Here is a 15,313-nt window from a genome sequence, read left to right as displayed (position 1 = left end):
TTCCCTGGGCTGGGAATGTAGTTCATTGTTAGAGCACTTGCCTAGCATTTAAAACCTCAGCAAAAATAAAATTAAGATTCCTCTCCCCAAAATATGACGTTTACGTGAAAAAAATCTAAATTTTAATATTAAGCTTTATATACTTTAGATTTTAAGTTTTTCATTAAGAGTAAATTTATCTTAATGACCAATAAGCACCAATGAACCTTATATTTTGATATGTATAATGAACAGATTCACCATACTATAAATAAACATAGCAATTTTTAAATGATATATAGACATAAAAATATATTTTAATGGATTACCATGTTACGTTTCAATATGTGTATACATTGCATAATGTTTAAAACAGGTTAAATACTGCACATTTTAATGGCATTATTTCATTTGCTTGTAATATAGCTATAACTTTTATGTCATAATGAAAAGATATTCAAATCATCACTCTTCATTTGACTCGTTTCTTTAAAAATTTGTACCTACCTTCCTAAAGATTTAATTATTGATATTTTCTTAATTTAATTATTAATAAATTTTTAAAGTGACAATAAAATCCAACTGACCAGTCTTAATTCATAATTACCACTCAACTATAACAATGGCTGCTCATTAAAGCTACATTATAGATAAGACAAACTGGTGGTCATACTGGATTTCTATGAATTAGCTATATTCATTTCTTCATCTCCCTGCAGAGAATATTTTGAAATTCAAATGAGTGAATATATTTTTAGGGTGCCATATTTTTTTTAAAAGCCATTCATGAATGATACTTTGATATTTCTAAGTAACAAATCACACAACCTATCTTACAACCAAGTGCCAAACAACAGAGTTGACTGGAGGATGAAAGGCCAAAATCCAAAATTCTCAGCCATGACATATAAACAAAGTTGCTTATGACTGACATTTACCTACCAATTTATTCATTCCCCAACACTCCTGAATCTGTTCTTATTCTCCATCCTTGTAGTGTCATAAGAGCCATTCTTCTAGCCTCAATTGTCTGTTTTATTTGCACTCTCACCCCTTCAGGTGACTGACTACTCATTCTTCAAGGAAAGGCCCACCCCCAGGGAAAGCATTCCTTTTGTGCTCTTATTCTCCCAGCTCCCAGTCTTTCCCTTCCTCCCTACTCTCAGAATGTTCTGCTATCCATCAGTTTACAACTAACTGTTTACAATTAGAAATTCTTGGAAATAAAAACTGCTTATTTTTCTTTACATTTCCAATATCTATGCCTTTTATGTAAAGGATATTTAACAAATATATTTTTATATTTTATGTCAAATAATTTAACTAAGTGAGAACAATACAAAAAGCTATGACTAAGAAAACTCCCCAAATGCAATATTATACCTGTCTGATAACCTAAGAGATAGTCCTGCTTATTAACTTTTAAGTTAAAATAAAAAGCAGAGAAAATATCATCACTAACAGTTTCAGCTCTTAATCTACACAATATATTTTAAACTTATAAATGCAGTAAACAACTTAAAAATACATTTCAAAACATAATACTTTAACAGTCTTACAACATGTTAACAGTTATAACCACCCACTATAAATTCTACAAAATACATATATTTTCTAGTTGCCTATAAATTTTATATTTAAGTATTTTAAAAAGCATATTAGCTACAAACTTGAAACATAAAATGTCCTAAATTAGGGCTGCCATGTTATGAAGATAATGATCTCACCACCCATTCCCCACAAAAAAGACCCAGTGTAGCATCATCAGTTAAAAATTCACATATTTATTAATGAGAGTGGACAGTTCAGGTAAGAGCAATATCAAATCCTGGATATAATATTTTAAACCTTATTTTGTACTTGTTATCTACACCACATGCAATAAGTAACACGCCCTTTTTTTGTGGGAGGATGACATTTAATCAATGACATTTGCTAAAATTTAAATAAGAACTGTAGCTTCCCCCACCCCCACCAAAATGCCTTTTTCATTTCAGCAAACATAGTTTTGCCTACCTGGCTTTTGTTTGGCTTTTTCTAGCAGCTGCTTCACTAGCGGTCAATGGTTCAGGAAGAGCTGAAGGAACAGAAGAGTTCTTGAAAGAAAAAAACAAAACCAAAAATTTTCATTTTGGTTTTTAATTTTAACAAGTTTGTTTTTTAAGCTATGGACATATTATTGAACTTATGCTGTTTGTGAGGGCTGGGATGTAGCTTAGTGGTAGAGCACTTGCCTATCAGCTAAGGCCCTGGGTTTAATCCCCAGTATCTCAAAAACAACAAAACAAAACAATACAAAATACTTTGTATGAGATACCATTTATTTTCACGTCCCAAATTAACCACATTATATTTCCCAGATATAATCTGCAAATATCATTACATGTTATACAAATGTCATTTGGGTAAAAATAAAGATTATACTACAAAGATTATAAATCAAAGATTATTTTGTACTTCAGAAAAAGAAGTATATAGGGGAAGGGAGGGGGCATGGGGTAATTAATGATGGTTGAATGTGATGATCATTATTATTCAAAGTACATGTATGAAGACACGAATTGGTGTGAATACACTATGTATACAACCAGAGATATGAAAAGTTGTGCTCTATATATGTAATAAGAATTATAATGCACTCCACTGTTATGTATAAATAAAAAATTTTTAAAAAAGAAAAAGAAGTAAATAAGTATAAAAAAGTGTTTACAAATACTACAGATAATTTTCATGACACTCAGCATAAGATCTAGAAAATGAAGACAGAAGCTTCACTAGTGTTTACGCCTCATGTTTGGATCATAACAGAAATCAGTAAATATTAGATGAATGGAGAGCTAAAAATCCATAGTAAAATTTCAAATAAAACTATTTTCTTTATTGAATGTTCGAACTGCATGATTTCAGCTTCAACATAGAAAACATTACGTTTGATACATTAAGGGCCTTAAAAAACAAAAAAGGAAAGGTACCACATTCCTTCCTTTTTCTTCATAGGTAGATTAAATTATACATAAGGGAAACATGTACAAGCAAATCAGGCCAGAATGTTCTTTATAAACTTGAAAACGGCTTAAAATCAGTAACAACTAGCAACCTTATTAAAATTACCAGAGACTTGTCATACATCATTTATCTGAAGTTAATGTAGTGTGCACATAGTGAATAAAACTTCAAACAATATGCGCTATTTCCATATAAGCTCTTTCCATGGACTCAGCACTAGGTTTTACATTAGTTGTAATCTTTGTAATTACTATCTTGCTTTACAGACGAAAAAAAATGTACATTAGGTAACCTCCCCCAAAAAAACAACAGAATTGAATTCAGGTCTCTCCGTTTACCATGCATCTACTTCACAACCAACTTTCCCAAATTTTTGTCTTTAAGAGAGCACTTAGTGTCTGTTTATTAAATGGTTAAGCTTAAACAACTTGATAAAAGAAGTCTGTGCTATGTCAGACAAATGTCATTGTTCTCCCTTGAAAATGCAAAATATCCTCTTGAGTTTGCTGCAGTTCTCCAGGACACCTCAGGACACAGTTTCAGAAATGTGACTTTATACAAAAACTATACTCACAAACACAGTAGCAGATCACTTGTCATAAAACAAGTACTCAAAGTGTATACACACACATACACAAACACACGTATCTACACACATGATAAAATGTATTTTCAATTCATATCCTACTTTAGAAACTACTTACATTGATATTGGAGATCGGACAATCCTTTTTGGCAAATTTAAATGCAAAATAGGACACTTGAAATATATCAGGTCTATGCTCTGGATCTGGTTCAAGCATGAACCCTGCAAGAATATATCAAAATGTTAAATTTTACTGAATATAGATGATACTTAGGGGCATATTATAAGTATAATTCTGTTCCATTCTAAGAACAGGGATGATTCTAGCAAACTTTGTTAATGTTTATAGGAAACAGACAGATTGCTATTTTATATGTGAACTTAAAAACATTATTCCAAACTAAAAGACAGATTAGAGAAGTCATTGAACAACTATTTACCAGAAGTATGAATGACATACATGATCATTCTGTTGAGAAAGTAACACACAACATAAATTAACATTGGAGAATTATTCAAGATAAATTCCAGGGACATGGAGGTAAAGGGAAGATGAGGCTTTCAAAATAATTCCACTTGAAATAATTCTATTATCTAAAATTCCTCTACCTTGAAATAATCCTAAATAATTGAGAAAGGTTACATTGTGTACATTTAAGAAAGTAGCACAGGGTTGACACTATAGTTTTCCAAAAACATGCTTTTTATATATACTAACAATGATCACTAGAGTTCTGTATTTAAACATGCTATCTATATCATGTTCAGAAATATGAACAGAGACTTATGGTTTTATCACAAACAAATTATTTATTAACTTTAGGCAATGTTTGAAATATCAGAGACCTTTTCTCAAACTAAAATGGTCACTATCTCTTGTCCATTGCTTGAATTAATTTTAATTCCAAATTTCACAATAAGGTTGACATTTTTATTCAATTCTATAACTGAAAAATTCATATTTTATTAAGACATTTTTACAACTAAACCTGTTTCATTAAATAATTCTCAGTTTTTAGAATGTTTAGATCATTTTTAAGTATTTAAAATGTAAAACTTAAGGCATTTAGATATTTTGAAACATGTTAATAATGTATAAAGAGATCTAAGTATATAAATCACTTAAATAACAACTTACAATAATTAAATTTTCCCTTCAAATATAATATTTTCAACAAAAATTATAATGTATCTCCAACATGATACACTTATTTCAGCTAAACGAAAAACCACAGTTGTATGGCAAGTGACATTGAACTCAAAACTTGAAAATTTATTTCAGAAATTTTGAGGCTGGTCTAAAAAATACAAAAGCTGTGCTTGCTTCCGCAGTATATATACTAAAATTGGAACAATACAGAGAATGTTAGCATGGCTCCTGCACAAAAAAAAAAAAAAAAAGAAAGAAAAGAAAAGAAAAAGAAAGAAAAGAAAAAAGAAAATTAAAAATTAAAAAGCTCTAAATAGAATATGATTTTATGTAATTAAAATGCTGACATACTACTGATGAAACTTACCCTTTATGATATATCGCCATTGTTAGATTGAAATAACTAAAAACATTTTAATTCAAATACTTGGTAGTTTATAGTCAACCTCATACCAAAAAGATCTGAGGGATTTACAAGGTTTATTTATTCTCCAAATGCATTTTATATTAATACCCAAAAATATTGTTTTAAAAGCAACAGTGTATAAAGTTAATTATGTAAAATAAAGCTAAACATACTTTTAACAATAAATGTTGATTAATATAATTTTTAACAACCAAATCACAAAAACTATCAAATTTATAATAATATAATCTTATTTTTCTAATCTAACAAGTTAATTTGGCTTTTAAAGTTTAGTTTTAACAACAGCTAATTATAAATATTTATTTCTATAAAAACTTGAAGTAGCATATAGGATATAAAATTTTTTACATATACAAGAAAATTAGGGCTAATAGAAAAGTAATTCACTGGGTGGAGATGAGAGGGACAGCATAATGAGGTCAGCAAAGAAAATGTAGGCTCAAAATTTTCACTATATAAAAGGGCAACATGATCTATTACATGAATCAGTATCCCTAACACACACACACACAAAAAAAAAAAAAAAAAAAAAAAAACAGATAATAAAGAAAAACAGTATTCCTAACACAAAAGAGCAAATTCTCCTTCAAGTCAAGATTCTTAAGATGATCACAAAGAATGAACAACATCCTTAATGAACTGCAATGAGTGACATTTGTTTACACACTCTTCCAGTGTGGTCTAGTGGCTTAACACCTAAGAAATTCTACAAGGGTAGAAAACTGATATAGGAATACACTTCCCTGGGGATCTGGCTAAATCCAAGAAAAACGTTTTTAAGTATCTGGAGAAAAAGAATGGTCCTTTAGGTAATCCTGTATTTTTTTTTCACAATAGATGAGAAATATTGAGGAGAAAGAATAAATTTGAGATTTTATGTTCTAACCAATACTGGTATAAGTACTTCTATCTTTAAAGTTAAGCACAATATCATATCCTTTAAAGATTAGATAGCCAGACTAGAGTGGAGATAGAACAAAGATTATCTTATAAGCAAATAAAAGGACCTCCAATTCCCAGGACTCATGTTTTGATGTGGGAATACACATCTGCTTGAGCCACTTTTGTTTAACTATACTGATCCCATTTAGGTGACATAAATTCAAATTCAAAAGGTCATGTGTAGTATCTAATGAATTAAGACAGAAAATATTAGGGTACATTAGTGTGCCGAGTACAAGCAACATTTCATGAAACTTGATTCAGCTCATCTGTTTTTTTACATTGGATCAGTCAAAAAAAGTTTGAAACCACAAAACTTTGAGTTTAGGATTATGAGTTCTCTCTACTATTATAACTCATTTCCCTACGGAAAATATAATGACTTGTGTAATTACACTACAAAAAAAGAATTAAATGCTAATCTCTGATACTCCTTCTTTCACATGAGGATATTCTCAGAACATACATGCTCTCTTCTAAATTATGTTTTGAAAGTGCCTTGCCTCTATGGAAGAATCTGTGTCTTTATAGCATTGCCTATGACTGAGTGCAGGTAAATCTAGGGGTGGGGTGCAGAACAAGCCCATCTGGCTTTAGATACAGATTTTTTTCCCTGCAATCTACTTTAATCAATCCAGGTTGAAACTCATTATCTGAAATGCTTGGAAGCAGTGTTTCTGATTTTTCAGTTTTTGTATTTTAGAATATTTACACACATACCAGGAACCATCTCAGGAATGGGACCAAGTCTAAACACAAAAATTCTCCTGTGTTTCGTAAAGAATGTGTGTGTGTGTGTGTGTGTGTGCGCGCGCGCGCCTGTGTGTGTGTCTCCTTAAGAAAATTTTATACTTTTACAAAACCTGCATTTTGACTGCAACTGGTGACATGAGTTGGTATGGAATTTACCACAGTGACACCAAGTCAAATCTTTCAGATTTTGGATTTTCAAAAAAGGGATATTCAACCTATACTAAAGTTGACAGTTTTAGCTGATGAAATCCTGTGCCTATCTCTGATTTGATTCTAAATTCAAAATTATGAGCTTCGAATGTGGCACACAATTTTAATTTCAGTGGCTTGGGAGGCTGAGGCAGAAGGATCACAAGTTCAAAGCCAGCCTCAGCAACTTAGCAAGGCCCTAAGCAACTTAGTGAGACCCTGTTTCAAAATTTAAAAAAATAAATAGGGCTGAGATTTGGCTCAGTAGTTAAGAACCCCTGGGGGTTCACTTCCCAGTACCAAAAATAAATAAAAGTATGAAAACACTAATAATCATTCCTACAACACCCAGGTAAAATAGCTACATTTTTATCTCTAAATATTTTTAAGTTGAGTAGCACTAGCCATTAAAAAAAAAAAGCCATCACTTAGTATTTAAATATAATTTCTTGAACTCTTTCAAGAGAAATATAAAATGTACCACTAGATCACCAAATGATATAATCTAAAAATGCAGAGATATAAGCTCTAATCCAGCTAAACAATGGGGCATATCTATCAAGAGTGAGAGCTTCAATTTTCAAATACTTTGTCCAAAACTGTTTTCCCTCATAATAATTAAACCTCAAGTCTAGTGTTTTTTGAACTCCTATTTGATGGCAATTAAACCATATCATTTACAAGAAATATATTTACAAAGAAGGAATGCATTAACGAACATATATGCTCAGTTTATCTAAAAGCAAAACTGGATTACATTTAAAAATAAAACAAAAATAGCAGAGAATGTAGAAAATACCTTGTTTACTCAACTTAAAATGATCGTGTAAATCATTACAAGACCAATTACCACTGACTCTATTACCAATATAAAATCGACATTTTTAAAACTTGGCTACATAGATATGAAATAGTTCTCTGTTCATCTTAATATTGTGATTCTTTCTATTGACATAAACACTACTAATACAACACAAAACAGTCTCAGTATTGACCATAATATATGATTAAACCACCACAATATTTCCCACTGATATTATCATACATATCCTATTAAAAAACACTTATCTTCAGCAAATGAATTATGTTTATACTAATATTGCATAGAAAAGTACAACATCCCTGTGCATTCCAACAAAAACAGCAGCTAAAGGAACTGCTGCTGCTGTAGCAGCAGCCAAGCTATGTTTTAATCAAGGATCCAAGCCAAAGATGAAGTAGTTACGATTCAAGTTACATGAAGCAATGGATCCATGCCTAGTTCTGATCAAAGATAAACTAGCATCTCTAGTCCAACAGTTCAACAAATTTAAAGGAAAAATACTTTGGTTATAAGTCTCAAAAGCACTTTCCTGCTTAAAAGTTTTTGAATTTTTTCCTTCCATAAGGGCACTTTTCCCTAACCCACAGTTTCTTATTATACTGACTATAATTTACCTGAAAAGAAAAACATGCAGTCTATTCTTTTTAAATTTTTCTGAAAAACATATACTCTGCAACTATAAAAATTTAACTATTTTGTAACTATAAATATTCTCAGCATTAACTTACTATATTTATCTGTTAACCTATGGAGATTATTATAGAAATTTATATGTTATGTATATGTGACCTACATAACTTATTTTATATACTACTGAAATGAGACTATGTTTAACAGCTGATGATAAATACATCTGATCATAAACAAGACACTAAGTGGTACTACAAATAATTCCAAGACAGTATATTTGGGATAGTATTGGTAGCTGTCCCTTAGATGTTATTGATCAAAACCCTTCCTCTACAACTCCCCAAGTAGTAATCCTAGTGCCAATGATTGAAAACCTCCATGAAAACCTTATCTTTATGTTTCAAGTACATTAAAATGTCTTTTTGTTTTTAAATAATATAGGAAAATGGATGAGGGTGTATATGAAACAAGATTGGCCATGATTTGATAAATCACTGAAGCTGAATGACAGGTAAAATAAAGACTTATTGCACTGTCCTATCAATACTTGTTTATATATTTTAAATTCCCATAATAAATTTAAGCATGTGAAAACTAGCAAAATCCTGGTATCCCACAAAATAGGTACTAAAATAAATACAACCCCAATAGATGTACTGCTAAAAGCTAAAATAAAAAATCATAAAGCAAATGGGGGAAATAAATAGACCAAATTATGTTATGTGCATGTACAAATATGTAACAACAAATCCCACAATATTTATAATTATAATGGCCAATAGAAAAGAGAAAAAAGAAACTATAAAGCAGTAAGTGAGCAGACCCAAAAGCAAGACAAAGTTTCTCCCTGATGTTCATTATAAATCACTACATCATTGCACAAAATGAAGAGGTGAGAAAAATAATTTTAATAGTTATATTTTAACAGTATATTCTGGAATGCATGACAATTTATACTAAACCTTTGATAGATTCACCATTAACCCACAATATTCACTGATGATGGTTTTATTAAAGGCTATATTTTTACTAATTACTTACACATACTAAGAAGCACTTTTCATAATTCATTTAATTTTCACAATAATTCTAAGACGTACATATTTTTAATACACTCGTTTTAGAAAAAGGAGACTGAGATAAATGGAGATGTCCAATATTCCATACCAAATAAGTGACAGAAGAGATGCAAATTGAGGCTATTTGGTTCTACAAGCCTTCCTCTTAATCTTCACAATGTTTTCTTTAACCATCTTACAACAGAGGAGCTAAAAGAAATATAAGGCAGCCAGCCTTCTGTTTACCCTTCAAAACTAGTCAGTAATCCTGAGTTGTGCTTTTCATTCTCCTCTAAATGTTCTCTAAGTTCTTTTCAATTCTTGGATCCAGAAATGGAAAGTACTTCTCACCCCTCATGGCAATCCCATTATTTATCTATTGGGAAAGTCAACATAACCTAAGGAAAAAAACACTATAAATAACTGATTGACTCTGCTACTTTTAAGAAAAAAAAGTCTGCTAGGAAATTAAGTTAAATTAAGCTTTATGGACAACAGGTAACAAGAATAATGCCTTTAGCCAGATTACTGCCTAGATTATATCAAAAGTATATTCAAAAGCCTACATGGGTGGAGTTGTGGCTCTTCAATAGAGTGTTTTCCTCACATGTTGTGAGGCACTGGGTTCAATTCTCAACACTGCATTTAAATAAATGAATAAAATAAAGATCCAGCAACAACTAAAAAAATATATCTTAAAAAAAAAAGAAGAAGAAGAAGAAGCCTATGTAACCACAAACCATAAGTTTTAACCAAGATTTGTCATGGCTATTTCATTCTGAAAAGTGTTGAGTCATATAAAATGGATGTAAACATCATTAGATCTATCACTAATACTAAAAGGTTATATGTCTTCTTATGCTTTCTCTTAATATGTGAGAACAATTATATTACATGACTAGACATTAGACAATTAACAGTTTTACTTGCAGAAACTATGGGCACAGCTATGCAATATTCTTGGTTTTCTGAATGCATAGCTAATGGCATATTATAAACACAAAGATTACTAAATAGGATGGTGGGAGATAGGCTAAGCTACATGAGAAAGAAGTAAAAAAACAGAATTGCAAAGAGCTCAAGTATTTTCTTAAAAAGACTATACTGTAGATGACTATATAGAGGTTTTAAAAATCTCTACAAAGCTTTTATTACTCAAGAAAATATTTTAAAAATAAAATCCATAAAATCCCATTAACAGGAGGTAATATATTGGGATATTATTATTCCAGATTGACTTGGATGCTTTTATTTTATTCAACCCTTTTCACTTTGGGAACAAATTTGTACTAGAAATGATAAAAACTAAAATCTGCATACTTACTGATAATAAAGTATCTGATACAAATTATCAATTAACTAAATTCCAATTACAGCCTAAAATTATCAATAATATTTATCTTGTTCACCTTCCCATTACATAAGCACATACCCACACACATATATATGGGGAGGGGGCAAATATGCTATAATAAGATTTTAGTAATAAATTATGTATCAGTGTATAAACTGCCAGTCTCGTACAATTTTATTCTATGGGAACATTCAGAGATTCCCACTAAACATCTTAAATTCAACTATTACTAAAACATAATGGCTAAAACTATTTACAAAAAAGTAAATAGTCAGGGCACGCAATAATTAAATTTCTCAAATGCTTTTGATGCTTTAAACTTTGGACAAAAAGTAAAAAAGTAACTAGATGAGATAGGGAAGGTTAAGGATCCAATGTTTATTTAAATGTATTCTAAAGGTATGTTTTACTCTAAAGGAATGTTTTATAAAAGACATTCATGTTTTGCAAAATGGCATGCCAAAAACAGGACTCATGGGAAAAACAATTGGGGTGGGCTATTTAAAAACTATTTAACTCTGACACTAAAGGGCTGACAAAAACTATTAAATGGTACCCATGAAGGTAATTTGTAATGCACAGACAAGTACTCAACTTGGTTGGAGGCTGCCTCAAGCATATAAAGCACAACAAAACGATGCTGACAGGTGCTCAACCAGTGAACATGAAAGTAAAGCCTTGAGGCTATTAAGTAGGTTGTCATTCAGATGTAGACAGTCACATAAAACAAAGATAGAATTCTCTGGGGGAAAAAACCCAAGTATAAGCACTCATATTTAATGTTCTCCAAACAGAGCAAAAATATTCATGCCAGCAATGCAGCCACCAAGCTTTAGCTATTTCCTTTCCTCTGAAAGTTAAACTTCCTTTCTCACTCCATTATTCAGGTTCCCTTTGCCTAGAAAAAACATTTCATGTGACACAAAGTAATTTTTGTATTAAACTGACATAATTCTCCAATTTCCAACACATATAAAAATGATCACATTACAGAAATGAACGACTGTGTTTTAAATACGTTTGCAAAGTTAGACTAGAGTTTTTCTTATGTTCCTTTTTCTTCTAAACTTTTTTTTTTTTTAAACTCCCTGGTACTGAGGACTGAACCCAGGGTACTTTGTCACTGAACTATATACCCCGTCTCTTTTATTTTTTGTTTTAACACAGGGTCTTACTAAATTGTAAAGACTGTGCTTTAACACCCAATCCTCCTGTCTTGGTTTCCCAAGTACATGGGATCACAGGTATGCCACCACATCAGGCTACTCTTTTCTTCTTGAATTATAATAACATCTGTCAATCATTTATCATTAGTAACAAATATTATTTGCAGTTTATCATTTAACTCTATGCTGGTGTTCATGAGTCTGATAATGTGGATTAGTGTTTTACAGTACCTAAGGGATTGATTACCTGGTATACTAGTTGCAAATTCTAATCTTATAAATAAATTTCCTACCTATTTTTATAAGAATATTTGTTTTATTTTTTTATACATAAGTCTTTGACTAGCATAAAATTTTAGCTTTAAAAATTAGGTATAGATACAGCTTTATTTTTTATCCAAAAATGGCTAACAAATTTTTCTATTCCCACATATTTTTTTTTCACTGAATTGAACTCTATCTGTATCACGCAAACATCAAATATGTTTAAATTGACCTTTTTTTCTCTGCCACTGAGCTAGAGGCTACAATAGGGGTATTTAAAATGCAGAAATGCTAAAACACTTTAAATCAGTAAGAACAGGTGCTGTTTAAATTTTGCTGGTTCCTAATATATTTTAATATTTGATTAATGGTTTTCCCCCCCTTACAGTATCTTTTCCCAAATTTTTACCATGTACATATATTAAATGTTAAAAAACAATTATCTATCTAAAGGGAAGGAAAAAAAATCTTAAAAGCAGCTAGAAAAAAACTGAAGTATTCTTTTGGAATGGAAGGCCTGCACCTTTCTGATATTCCTTGGTTGTTTTGTATTTACCTATACATTAATAAAGTATAGGTATTTATAAAAGGTGGCAAAATAAACTACAATCTAAAATTAGTAATGTTTTCAATTAAAGAACCAATAGCTCTGGATAACTGATTTCAAAAGTATAGAAACTAAACAAATATAAGTGCTCCCCAAAATTCCAGTTGCCTTAATCATATAATTTCTGCTGTATGCTACTAAAACCTTACCTATGGGCTTAAAAATATATCCTCATATTAATCAATAGTTACACTGCTTTCATTCCTATAAAAGTCATATTAACATATTTTAGGTACTTTTTCTTTACTACAGTTTCACAAAATTAAAACACATGAAATTAAAAGGCAAGGTTTAAGCAAAAGTATATAAATAACAGGATACTAAAAAAAATTAAAAATTTTTCACATATTTTTCCAAGTACTTACTTATTAAGCAATGTATGTTGTGGGAGTATCGAGAATTATCTGGGATGGTAAAGCTGCCATCACAGATAGCAACCTGACTATCACCAAAAGGAAGAGTGAAGAAACAAAGTTTATATAGTAAACATCCCAGGGCCTGCAAAAAAAAAGAAGAATGAACATTATCACAGCTCAATTATCAACTACATAATATTAAAACAGCTCAAAACCAAATATTGAATGTTATTTAAAAAATAAGAACTCTAATGCTTCCATATTGAATCAATCTTTCCACAAATTATTGCTTAAACAAGTTAATGCATTCGACTTTTTAAAAGACATTTAACTTAATCATCTCCATGTTTTTCTTTGACACCTGTGACATATTGGTTAAACTACTCTAGATCATGAATGATATAACTAAAATTTGACGTGGCCGATTCCTTTTTTGGAAAAAAACATACATTTTTAATATTAAATCTACTGTTTCTTCCACAAGGAAAAATATATATATAACTACAGCTATAACCAAGAAAGTAAGCACAAAGCTCTAACAGAAACTTTTTTTAAAATTCACTATAAAACAGAATTTTAAATCTTAGGATTCCAAATACATGTTAGCCACTGCAAACTTAACAGTCATCAATTAATTTTATTGATTATTTACTAGGTACCTATGTCATTATTTCATACTATAGAAATTAGATCTCTATTTCTGTGTAGTTTATTGAATCATATGCCAATTATATTTGCAATATTAAAAACAAATGATTATGTCTGCATAGCTTGCAAGAGTTCACAAATATCACCAGACCAACGAATCTATTTACTGACAATAAAGGCAAAATTAAAACACAAATTGTGTCTAGAACAGCAGCTCCTCTCAAACCCGAGAAATATTTTAAAAAGAAAAAAGATTTCTGGCTCCAAAAATCATAACCATCATAGAAAGTGTCACCTCCAAGCCTTAAGCATGAAAGGGGCATTTCCAATTCTAAGCTAATTGTATAAATCTGGCCTTATATCTATAAAGTAGCAAATAAGATTCCCTTTGTTGGATTCCCCCCCACATATTTACCTAAAAAAGCACAAACTAAGCAACAAGTATACAAATTATTATAACTGCTATGAAGATGGCATTATATAGAAACACCTTTTGAGTTTAACAATATTAATTTATAAAACATTTTCACTATACCAACAGTATTCTAATGAAAAAAGGTTAAAAGCTCTAGAAATTTCAATATATTGGTTCAACATATTTTAGGCCACAAAGCAATTCTTACCAAATACAAAAAAAAAAAAATTAATATAATTCCTTGCACCTTAACAGATCACAATGGAATAAATTAGAAATCAACACAACAAAACTAAAAATTAAAAAACTCTTTAGACTCAAATAAGAATAGTGATAAAACATATGACACTATGAAGGCAATTCCAAGAGGAAAGTTTATAGCTATGAGTACCTACTTAAGAAAATGTGTATATTAAGAACTATGTAATGTTTTGAACAACCAAAAATAAAATAAAATAAAATAAAATAAAATAAAGAAAATGTGAACCTACTGATATCCTACTGATATATCTCAAAGTCCCTTAAAAGAGAAGAACCAATTCCAAAACTAGTAAAAGGAAATAATTAAATCAAAGGCAAATCAATCAACCTGAGAATAAAAAAACAAGACAAAGCATCAATGAAACAAAGAATTGGTTCTTTGAAAATAAGATTGATAAGCCCTTAGCCAAACTAACCAAAACATAAGAGAAAAAAACCCAAATTAATAAAATTAGAAATAAAAAAGGAAAACACCACAGACCTCACAGAAATCCAGAAGATCATTGAAAACCTAGAAGAAATTGATATTTTTCTAGATGAATACAATCTGCCAAAACTAAATCAAGAGGACATAGAAAACCTAAACAGACCAATAACTCATAATGAGATAGAGCAGTAATAAAAACCCTTCCAACAAATCAAAGTCCAGGACCAGACAAATTCTCAGCAGAATTCTACAAAACCTTTAAAGAAGAACTA

The 15,313-nt window shown here is 30.4% G+C and overlaps 1 protein-coding gene across 2 annotated transcripts in view; it reads right to left on the bottom strand.

Annotated features, from left to right (window-relative positions):
* Positions 1-15,313, bottom strand: part of BMP2K (BMP2 inducible kinase) — a 132,748-nt gene that overhangs the window by 57,577 nt on the left and 59,858 nt on the right. For both annotated transcript variants that reach the window (XM_081304259.1, XM_081304260.1), the window contains exons 7-9: positions 13,300-13,432; positions 3,690-3,793; positions 1,996-2,075 (exon numbers count right to left, since the gene is read on the bottom strand). In XM_081304259.1, the coding sequence (XP_081160385.1) occupies positions 1,996-2,075; positions 3,690-3,793; positions 13,300-13,432 (317 nt within the window). The remainder of the gene's footprint in view (positions 1-1,995; positions 2,076-3,689; positions 3,794-13,299; positions 13,433-15,313) is intronic.

Source organism: Spermophilus citellus (assembly GCF_964194105.1).
Source record: "Spermophilus citellus genome assembly, chromosome: 8".
Taxonomy (NCBI): Eukaryota; Metazoa; Chordata; class Mammalia; order Rodentia; family Sciuridae; genus Spermophilus; species Spermophilus citellus.
This window is presented reverse-complemented; position numbering and strand designations above follow the sequence as displayed.